Raw genomic sequence first — 11,231 nt, 5'->3', positions numbered from 1 at the left:
CGCTAGGATCGAAGGAAGTGAGGTCGAAAGCAATGTATGAGAGAGATGGAGAAGCTAAGATCTAACTGAGGTGTGGATAGCGTAACTAGATTGGGTCACGTCATAGTCCAGTCTACCAGCGTCGCGCCATCGTCTGCAGCATCAGAACGAACGTCATTGTGGTTATCACTGCCCTTCCCAGCAGCTTTGTCGGCAGCGAGGCGTCCGAGGCGCCGTCGCAAAAGGGGACGTCGAGGAAGTCGAGGTTTGGCGTAATGCCTTCGAACGTGCAGGCCCCGGCCGGCTGAGATGATAGTCGCATGCTTGCATCCTCAGCTGGGCCAGCTGGCACGAGATGCTCCCTACTTTGATCAGCGGCATCCTCCAGTCGCTGTCCAGCCTCGGGGTTGTTAACCCTTTGTCAGTGCCGTTGTGCTGTTGCCGCTCATGTTCGCGGAGTCTGGCCGTACGCAATTTCTGTGGTGGGGCTCGCCGTATAAGCTCGGCTGTATACCAGGCGCCCGGATGTCATAGTCGTAGAACTTGTCCAGGTTTTGGATACTTTGGGCGGACCAGTGGGGAGATTCGACAAAGGACGGCGGATCCCCAACACCCCTCGGGGGGAGCCGTTTCCCGAGTTCATGAAACAATTGGTCCCGGTCCTCGGTTCTAGAAGGTCGTAAGGGTCGTGAAGTCTTCCAGTCACATATCCGGCATCCCGTCGAACTGAGATGAAGCAGGATCCGTGAGAACACTCGGGCGGTGTTGGTAGGGCGCGTGCAGGATGCAGTATCATATCATATATCCGGAGAAGAGGGCCAGGATCAACAAAACACTTCGCTTTAGTTTATAACTTCGGTGGCAGCGGCGCTAGGTCCTGCATATGCCAGTGCTTCGTGGGTTGCCTCTCAGTAATAAAGGTAGAAGGTCCGTCGATTACGGACAGTCTTCTGGGTCCACGGGCTCTGAAGGCTCTCTACCATGAGGCTGACAGCGCGCTGGACTATGTACGGAGGTGCATATGGGAGCTGAGAATAAAACCGATAGGAACACACTAACATGCTTACTCTGTACAGTAATAAATGAAGTTTTCGTTTCTGTCTTCCTGATTTATCGTGATTTTGAGAACGACCTGAACAGTCAACTTTGCAAGTCAGCACTACTGCGAGATATTCCCTGTATGTGGCAAACTGTAGCCCCTACTTCAAACGTAGTTAAACAGCACTGGTCCATTTCTCAATAACTAAATTTTTGTGGCCCGCGGAGCTAATACCAGTCTGGACGACTGCTGCGATGTGTGGACACAGCTTACCTTCATCATTTCTTGATGGAATTGATTCATTGATTCCATGCGAAGTTCCATTATGAACTAATCTTTATAGTGGCTATCACTGCGCCTCGTGGAGAATTATGTATTTGGTTATCACATAAGTGGATCCAGATTATTTCCATGCTGTACTACACACCACTCGCGAGTCGATAAAGAATATCAATTGGATAAAACGACCATCCCAACTACACACTCTCTCTAGACTGCTGTGTCTCATACTTGAAACTAGGATATGCACGTAATTTATGTTACCCCCCGCACCGTGACTTTTATCTTGATTAAGAGCGCACCCATAGAATATTACTGCCACCATACACACTGAAACATTCTCAACCCCCACACCACACCACACTACTGAAATGTAGTGCGTGTAGTGCGTGTACAGTGAAATACACGCACTAGATGCGCGATGTAACACACTTCTACCAACAATTAGAGATTATGAACTAATATTAATTGTAATAATATTTAAATATCTATTGTGTTGTGGCATTATGCCAGTACACTGTAATTTCGCGATGTGACCGAAGTGAAAGTGTAGGTTGCCGTATGCTCCCCTGATGATTCTCTGGTCAATCATGACAATCTTGTCAACAGCGCAGCTCCCACCCATGCCATCAACGCAGCATACGCAGAAATATCAAGCACCCGTTTCAATTGGGCCTGAATGCTTGCCACATTCCAATCTCGGAATTTCTTGTTAAAACCCTCACGCTGGTTAATATACGGAACCGGTTCTGCAGGGATCGGTTTGCCCAAAAACCTGCATAATGGTTCCCACCCGTCTTTCATGTGATACTCAAGCAGATTCTCAGGCGGCACTAAAGATCTGACATGGTCATAATGCTGTTCAAAACTCTTTCTACCATTTTTCTTAAAATCACCGTCATAGAGCACCTTGTTCAATTTTTGGAACATGGGATAATTCCACCGATTAGGCATGAACAAAATTTTGGCGGTGAAACCCAATATTCCAGATATTAGACTGCTATCTGCTATTTGAAGCGTGTTTTTAACGGACCTGGACAGTGAATAAGAAGTCAGAGATGGTCATAAAAATAAAATATCCCACTTTTAATTGAACTTAGCTCTCTTACTCATGCCATTCGTCGATGTCCCTGATGGTCAAGATCACTTTGGCATCAGGATAGGCTTGGATGAGCTCGGGAGCGAAATATGCTGCTGGCATATCCGCAACAGCCTTAACATATCGTCAACGCAATATACCATAGAGCAAGAATAAGAGGGATTCACTTGACAATGACCAAGAAGCTGGTCAAATTCCTCACGGCCAAATTTCTTGCCTACACCGTCGCATTTGGCGTGCAATCCTTTCAACCATATCTTGCACTCTCGCGGGTTCACATATACCGCATCAAAGGTGTGATATGTGTGGTGATAGCCAAGGGTCAAGAGCGCGTCTCTCAGGGCTAGTTGATTGATGTCAGTTTGTCAGTAGATCCTCCCCAGAACATGTGTATTTTAAACGCTTTTGAACACTAACATCTTGTGCCTGTGCGACCATATCCAAGAGCCAGCACCTTCATGGGCACCTGCCGGTCCGCCACTCGACCATTCTGTCCTGTGGAAGAAGTTTTCGAACTCTGCGAAGTATTTGAAGCCATGAAAATTCTAAATATTAATTTTGATTTGATTTGGACTGGTGGTTGTTGAGATATTAAAGAGGGAAGTTGATGGGGAAAATTTCTGTTGTGGTATGCCAGACCTCATGATGTTCTGGGGATAAGTCATTACGCCTATATTGCATCCATTCCTGCTGTACCGAATTCATGATGTCAATGACTTCAACTGACAGGTTTTATTAGCTCCCGTTTTCAAAATTGCGTGTAACTGTGAAGCTACATTTCATCAACCATTGAACTCAAATCATCATCTATCAATTTGGCAAGCTTGACAATGTCAAGAATGAAAAAAAAAAAAAAAAAACAACATTTAAGTTACCTTGCTCCCAGTTCCGTGTGGTTCCAACTGTGCTCCGTCTGGTTCCAAGTGCGAGGGTATCCCAGATCTCATATGGGTTAATAAGCTTAGCGTCTGTTTTGGAGCGCCTACGTGCACGCTCCCTTCACTGTCGAGGAAGGACCGGACCAGCGGGGTGAGCAGGGTCAAAGGTCCAATCAGGATTGTATTGGGTGGGCGGAGTGGCCGATGATGGGGTTTTGGTTGAATTCGACTAGGTACTTCTTCTTCAATATAGCCAGATTCGTGTCAGTGATGCTGTCGAGCTAAATGAATTCTCAGCACAAGTTTTTTGCAGGATCTCTTGGTTTGCGCATACAGCAGTACCAATAATCAGGGGAGACTTCATGATCGCCCAAAGGCAAAGTGCGCTCGGTTCTCCTCAGGTGTAAGGTGCCCATTCCAATTTCAAGCATGTCAGGGTCGGGATGGCCCCAGAACCCAACATAATTCATCTTTAAGCTATTCTGATTGGCAATTTGAGCGATACGAGACCAATTCGCTATTCGTCTCGAATCAGCTTCTTTACTTGTCTCTACCGTTTAAATTGGTAAGTACTCCCCCTGTATATCCCCCGACATGCGCCCCGAGTTCCCAGTCTCATTGCCCCAAGTATTCATGTCGGCTTAGCCCCAGCCACAAAGCGAATATAGAATAGTACGACTTTACTTCAAAGCATCGCGCATCCTCGTATACAGAGTGAAGGTATCAGACTTAAGTCCAATCGTACCCAGCGGGCGCTGGGTTCGAAACGCCAGGACAAGTGCATTCACAGAGTCGCCAGAGCCGTCGTCACACACGGCATATTGGTCTGTCCAGTTACGTGGGACGCCAAAATTGTCATACTTCAGGTCTATCGCTCCATAAGTAGGGTTCCATCGTCCCAGAGAACAAAACACTCACAATCAATTCTCCATTCCGCGAAAGCTGCTGCATCAACCTGCTCATACCCTAAACTAGCAGGGTATCCAGCACAAGTAGTCTCGCCAGCACCTTGAGAAACGTCATCAAACCAACTCATTACAGCATAGCCAGACCCACTCACTGCTAAATACCAATCTTCAACCCCAACCGATGAACCTGATCAGCCAGCCCAGAAATCCCGCCAGGAAACTTTTTGGCATCAGGGATGATACGCTCTGTAGTTGAGTTGCGCGTATTATTGAGGGACTAACAGTCATCAACTATACACACACAGAAACTTAGAAACAGCTTGTCTCCTTGCAACATGTGGGACCTCACTGTTAACATATTCATATCCAAGGTCCTTCATGCCGAGATTCACAATCTCGTTGGCGGCAGTCATGATCTTTGTTGAATCCACATCGTAACCGAAAGCATCCCAGCTATTCCAGCCCAATGCCGGTAATCTTCCCTGTTTCACGCATTAGTTGATTGTCGGGTGTCATGATTGAGTAAGACACTGCCTACCACGCCATCCTTTCTCACGAGCGCATTCGCCGAGGGCAGGAAGGTCAGTGTGGCCAGAAACTATGAACTTAACATTATGGATTTTCTGAGATGATGAATCAAACAGATGGCTTGAAATTGAGAATCTCTGACCAGCAAACCCGTCCTATATAGTGTCAAATTGTCGTATCATCAGGGGAAAATCCTAACATATCCGGAACTTTGGATAAATTGTCGCGACATCACTGTCCGTAGCTTAGACAAACAAGATGCCGATCACTAATGTGGCATGCGAGGTGGCATCTCCCATTATTGGCGAGAAGCGGGATACGTATCCGAACCGGGGTGGAATGGGGATGGGATGAGGAATAGGAAGCTACTACTTCATGTAGTAATCGAATTCTAACTTCCTAATGGGATCCGGAATATTGGATCATGAATTGGGAAAAGCTTGAATGCGTCGTAGCCCCGGCTCATCGCTCCATCAGGTATCTCCACTGGGACATAAGTAGAGAATATTGAGGATGCTTGGGCTCGGCAGCGCAAAATACGACTGTACTCGTGGCTTACCCTTCTAGAGGCACACTGATACGCTGGCCTAGAGGCTTTAAAAGATGGCATCATTGATGCGGTAGCTGAGCCAGAAGCATTGGACAGCTTAGCGATGCAGTGGGCGACCCGCTGGAAGGCTAAAGCATGTGGAAATATTATGGTGTTCTGAGAGGGGAGCTGGTAGAACCCACAGTAAAAAGCTTCCACGCACCAAGCTATGTTCATTCTCGTCCTACGTCAAGAATTCCAAAGGTGAAACTATGAATTTCGAATATCATGTGGGAGCGATTATCACGTTATTTTGACGACAGTGGCAGTTAAAAAGTCTGAAGCAAGTGACTAGAGAAATGTCCAACCAAACACGCTGTATACTACAAATTGAGAGGCCATCCTATCTTCAGCTGGGGCTCTCTGTATGCTTTTTTCCACGAGAATTGAGCCATTCTGACAAATTGGCTAATTGGCTATTTACCAAATTTTCCCGGAAAATTCTCCAATTGGACTGTCCCCTTCCCAATTAGCAGTGTCTAGAAATTGCACGGATGGGGACGCAGCGCCCTGGTTATAGCACACTGGGGTCTTCTTGGACGCTATCTGACCTTAGCCTAAAGTCTAGTTAAGTGGGAATTAGTACTAGCGCTTAGTCAAGGGAGGTCATCTGTAGCCAGTGTCTAACCCCATATTACGCTCATCAACGCTGCACACGGTTTCTTGTCATGAAGCTATTGCCCTAAAAAAAGGCAGAACCCTTTCTCGTGACAACGACACTCAACACCTCAACCCAAGGCGACTGGCTACTCATGTGATAGTAGGTAATCTGTCCGTGAAAGTGGAGAGGTACTTACAGTCTCTCCCATTGGTTGCTCCCTTACCCCGCGTTTTCTATGCCTTTGTATGTAAATTCTGGCTCGTCAAGCAACTTGGACACCTTTACTCCGAGTGCCTTAACATAATCCTGCTCCTTCATCCGTTTACGGAAGGGACAGATAGGTATTTAACATGCCCGCCCTTTACCACGCTCTTTGCACCTTTCTGGAATCAACCAACTGTTCACAAATGCAATTGGTTCCCCTTGGTAGAGCAGACCCATAGAGCGCATCCTATGCTGTGCTGATTTAGCTTGCTCTATTTGTATCTAAAAGGGTATTTCCCTATACGGAGGATTCTATTTGAATTGTGGGGTACACAGAAACTCCGCGTTTTACCGCCTGCAGCAAAGGTCTTTTCTGTATAGAGCGAGTTTCGTTCTTCTCTCCGCAGGGGTAGTTTGCGCCGGATATTTGTGCTACGGATATTTTCCAAGATGATGGAAAATTGAGTTGGTACTAGGTTTTGAAACGGTTTGGGAATCGGTGATCAGCAGCTAGAACGGTTAATGATTCACGTGCCAGGTAGTTAGTTATATAGAGTAGAGCGCCTGGTCATCAGGCGCGAAATAGAATAACCATCTGAATAGCTGTGAAATTGATCCGAACCTTCGATCATGCAATTGCTGTTCTCAATTCTCTCTTTGTCGGCTCTGCTGGTGTCTACATCAGCAACTACGTTCTGGGGAAACCGACAAGCTGGTCGCAAGAACCAGTAATGCTCCCTATGCAAGGAGGGCTGCCACAGAGGCGGCTGTTACGTGGGATAAGTATTCCTGGATGATTCATGGTGAACGGGTGTTGGTGCACAGTGGTGAAGTACGCTTATTTCAATTCTATTGATAATGACCCCTTGACTAAAAGACGAGTCCGGAATCAGTTTCATGCCTGGAGGTAGATTGACCCTTTGAAGATGCACCAAGGCTGAACCATCTGACGGAGAATACAGACTTCCCAATCCCGCTGTGGCTCGATATATTCCAAAAGGTCAAAGCCTTGGTTTCAATGCCATCTCAACGTACATCAACTGCAGCTTGCTGGAGGCAACCAAGGGCACGGTACGCATGGATGGGACTTTTGCTTACGATGAATTCTTCAACGCTGCCCGAACTGCTGGCATCTACGTTATTGTGAGACCTGGGCCGTACGTTATCATCCCACACGGACATGAACCCAAAGACGAAAATCATACTTACTGGCCCGTTTTGGATCCTTAGGTACATCAATGCAGGTAAGAGAGACTAGAGTATCCACTTTCGCTTATATGACTGAACTAGCTCTCACCATTTTTAGAGGCGAGCGCTGGAGGGCTTCCCGGTTGGCGGATGCATGCTCCAGAAGGATTATACTGGAGAGTCAGTAACGGAAGTTACTACAACGAGATAGAGCTTTACGTTCAGACAGTTGGAAAGATGCTTGCCCCACATCAGATCACTGAAGGGGGCCCAATCATCATGCTGCAGTTGGAAAACGAGCTATCCAGTCCTGTAGTCGGCGGAGCCCCCTTTCCCCCGACAGGATATATGGACTATCTGAAAAGTAAATTTGCAGAAACCGGTATGGTGGTGCCTACATTCCACAATGACGTGTCACACGGTGGTAAATGGGCACACGTTGCCCCTCCCGATGTAAACGCATACGATAACTATCCTCTATGTGAGTCCTTTACATCTCTAATATCTCTATCAAATCTAAATATCGCATGGCAGCTTGTACCAGCATTCCCAGTTGGATGAATCAAAATGACTGGTCGCTATATCTGCAGTATAGCAACAACACACCGCACATGATAGCTGAGGTGTGAAGCTTTTTTAGAAGCCGGACCGTACAACATGTTGACATTATTTTAGTATATGGACGGTTTTTATGATGCACCTGACGGACCAGGCTACTCAGACTGCCCAGTGATGTACGATGCTGGCGTGACCCGCTTATTCTACAAGGACCTCCATGCGATGTCGGTGATGTCGCTCAATCTGTACATGGTGCGAATCAACGCTATCCCAATTCCGTATCAAAACTAGGGATATCTTAGATCTATGGTGGGACCAACTGGGGCCATATTGGATGGGGCGGGGTTTACACCAGCTATGACTACCGTGCAGCCATTGCAGAAGATCGGTCCATCACCAGAGAGAAGTACAGCGATATCAAGCTTCAGTCTCAATTCCTCAAAGTGTCTCCTGCCTTTCTCACCTCAAGGCTTACTACTCATGCAACTTCAATATTCACGACCAGCTCGGATGTCGTTGTGACTCAAACCAAGGATGACAAGGGCAACACTACTTTCTGGACGTCAAGGTTGGACTCAATCCATTCAAGCTTGTGCGCCTCATGCTAACATGTCTCAGGCACGCGGTTCCCCGAAACACCGCTTCCGTTAATTTCTCTCTGCATATCCCAACCAGTCTAGGAAATTTTACCATTCCTCAGCTTGGGGGCACGCTGAAACTTGATGGATACGATTCCCGGGTAGGATTGACACCATATACATGGGAACAGTACTAATAGAGAACGGAGACAGATCCACGTCAGTGATTATGCGATTGGAACGCGCACAATTCTGTATTCTACAGCAGAGATCCTGTCCTGGTGGGTTAATGCGCAAGATTTACCCTGCAGCAACCAATACTTACGATTATAATTCCACAGGCAAAAGCTCGACTCCAAATACGTAGTCCTGGTTTATGGGGCTACTGTAGAAACGCACGAGACGGCCTTCATCTCCTCTGGCAACGACACGTGTGTAACGATAGCCGGATCAACCAATGACTGCCAAACCAAATCAGGTACTGTGGTCGTGAACTATAATACCTCCGGGGTCTCCGTTGTAGCAATTGGCGCCGATGTCATGTTGTACATTTTAGGTAAGATCGTGGAATGTGTTCCAGATTCTCCGACAGAGCTGACCAGATCTTCAGATCGGAATACGGCTTATACCACCTGGGCACCGGAAGTATCCAGCAGCAATGATGTTACCTTCGTCAGAGGGCCATACCTTGTGCGCAGTGCCGTGATAAATGGCAGCACGTTGAGCCTCAGAGGTGATTTGAACTCTTCTACAGAGGTAGAAATTATCGCTCCACAAGCCATCGACCAGGTTGAATGGAATGGCAATTCGATCCAGACGTCAAGAACATCCCACGGCAGTTTGAGTGGTACACTCAGCTTCACCAACCCCACTATTTCTCTGCCTAACCTGTCCCAGTTGACATGGGTAAGAAAACATGGACTGAGGGAGGCCGAAAGTATCTTGCTAACGTTACTTAGAAATCGCATGACAGCATAGTCGAGATAGAGAATTCCTGACGACTCCAAGTGGACTGTTGCCAACCACACTACCTCTGCAAATAGGGCCCGGGAGTTGACTACTCATGTCAGTCTATATACCGGAGATTACGGCGTAGGTGATCCAGCTTCTGTTCTATGATCTGACATGCTAACAAATCTAGTATCACGTTGGAGCTCATCTTTTCCGAGGTCATTTTGTTTCCAATGGAACCGAGTCAGGAATTTCTTTTCAGTTGAGTGGTGGTTACGAGTTTGGCTATTCTGTCTGGCTCAATGATACTTTCTTGGGAGCATCAGGTGGAAGCGCCTCATCAAATTCGGCACAGTTCACACTGAAGTTCCCACATACGTTGAGTAAAGGCCTACATTATGTCCTCACTGTTCTCTCCGTAAGACGATTCTGCTCCAAAAACAACCCACGAATGCTGACATGCGTGCTGTAGGAAAACATGGGATACAACGAGAATGAATCTGGTGGCATCACAGTCCGTTAATGTGTTTCCTAAGCTTTAGCAAAGGAGAAGTGCTAACAACACATATGATAGTTTCCGCGCGGAATTTTGAACTACAATCTCGAACGCAGCAACGCAACCATCGAGTGGAAAATCACCAGAAACCTAGGTGGTGAAAATGTAATCTCTCCTCATCCGCTAGACTAGGAGACTTTTTTAACCCAATCACATAGTATGCTGATCTGATTCGAGGCCCACTTAATGAGGGAGGGTTTTATGCGGAGAGAATGGGTGCGCCAACACTCCTCGACTCGACAGCCTCACATAAACTAACGTTGAGATAGGCTGGCACCAACCGAATCCACCAAGTCAAAGTTGGGCCACCAAATCTCCATTACAAGGGGTTGCGACACCCGGGGTGGAAATCTTCACGTAAGTTGTTCTTCTGAACTTACGGCAGCTTTGGATTTAACCTCTGTTGCCATTCAGGACTTCTTTTGATCTCAACCTACCTACTAGCTACGATATTCCGCTTGCAGTCTCGCTGCAAGGAACCACTGGTCTACGCGCTCATCTTTATATCAATGGGTATATGTTTGGGCGTTACGGTGAGAGACCTTATCTTGAATTCATGTACCAGTCTCTAACAACAGCGGACAGAACAAAGCATCGGTCCACAGACACTTTTCCCTATCCCGGAAGGCATTATAAACCACCAGGGCTCTAACACAATTGCACCGGTCCACTGGAATGTTTCTCCAAATGGCGGAAGGTTGGCCACCCTTTCTCTCAGTGCTACAGGTGTGTATCAAAGTGGTTACGGTGCAGTTGCGTCTGTTCCACAGCCCAGTTACACCGCCCGGTCCGATGCTTTCTAGGCACCTGAAATACAGCAGATTTGTCGGCAGCCCTGAAGTCTCCTCAATCGATTATGGTCCCAGAATTAAGGTTCGGATTCTTGTGCGTATGATAATAGTATCCTGACCAAATACCTACCACTAAAAGCCTGGTGAAAAAATGTTTCAATCATCCTCGTATGAATACCCTTTTTAATCTCATCTACCTCACACGAACATAAGGTAGGCTGGAATTTGGTGTCCTGATAATGCCTAGAGCAAAATGTGGAGTTTATTACTCCGATCATGTCAGTTCATACCCCAGGTTTTGCGCGATATTCGCCCGTATCAGCCTTCTAGATGATCACGCGTCGCTCCGCTCGGTTTACACTCTCTGCGTCCGGTTATTGCAACAAATAGTCGATCTACCTAGGCATTCGATCGGCGCATTGTCAGAATTGTAGGCTAGCTCAATAATGTATATTATCCACCAAGCCAGCAGAGCATAGGGAGCCACCACGCTGTCCTATAACTA

At 47.0% G+C, this 11,231-nt stretch overlaps 3 protein-coding genes across 3 annotated transcripts; 1 reads left to right on the top strand and 2 right to left on the bottom strand.

Annotated features, from left to right (window-relative positions):
- Window positions 1–1,885: 1,885 nt before the first annotated feature.
- Asppvi_001989 (sulfotransferase family protein) lies at window positions 1,886–2,934 on the bottom strand (the record flags this gene model as incomplete). Its single annotated transcript, XM_043307522.1, has 4 exons — window positions 1,886–2,330; window positions 2,407–2,510; window positions 2,564–2,739; window positions 2,814–2,934. 4 exons carry the CDS (start codon window positions 2,932–2,934, stop codon window positions 1,886–1,888), a joined length of 846 nt encoding a protein of 281 aa, XP_043163457.1.
- A 1,020-nt stretch (window positions 2,935–3,954) lies between these two features.
- On the bottom strand, window positions 3,955–4,595 carry Asppvi_001988 (alpha-glucosidase maltase; the record flags this gene model as incomplete). Its single annotated transcript, XM_043307521.1, has 4 exons — window positions 3,955–4,142; window positions 4,193–4,282; window positions 4,345–4,428; window positions 4,532–4,595. The coding sequence occupies 4 exons, from the start codon at window positions 4,593–4,595 to the stop codon at window positions 3,955–3,957; spliced, it is 426 nt and encodes a 141-aa protein (XP_043163456.1).
- A 2,586-nt stretch (window positions 4,596–7,181) lies between these two features.
- Asppvi_001987 (glycoside hydrolase family 35 protein) lies at window positions 7,182–10,738 on the top strand (the record flags this gene model as incomplete). The annotated part of the gene is made up of 18 exons (XM_043307520.1): window positions 7,182–7,261; window positions 7,335–7,348; window positions 7,411–7,773; window positions 7,827–7,915; window positions 7,968–8,102; window positions 8,153–8,418; window positions 8,469–8,589; window positions 8,642–8,709; window positions 8,770–8,984; window positions 9,039–9,334; window positions 9,416–9,520; window positions 9,570–9,797; window positions 9,852–9,893; window positions 9,954–10,040; window positions 10,094–10,151; window positions 10,205–10,292; window positions 10,350–10,468; window positions 10,521–10,738. 18 exons carry the CDS (start codon window positions 7,182–7,184, stop codon window positions 10,736–10,738), a joined length of 2,592 nt encoding a protein of 863 aa, XP_043163455.1.
- Window positions 10,739–11,231: the final 493 nt, after the last annotated feature.

The sequence above is a fragment of the Aspergillus pseudoviridinutans genome (genome assembly GCF_018340605.1).
Source record: "Aspergillus pseudoviridinutans IFM 55266 DNA, scaffold_10, whole genome shotgun sequence".
Lineage (NCBI taxonomy): Eukaryota > Fungi > Ascomycota > Eurotiomycetes > Eurotiales > Aspergillaceae > Aspergillus > Aspergillus pseudoviridinutans.
This window is presented reverse-complemented; position numbering and strand designations above follow the sequence as displayed.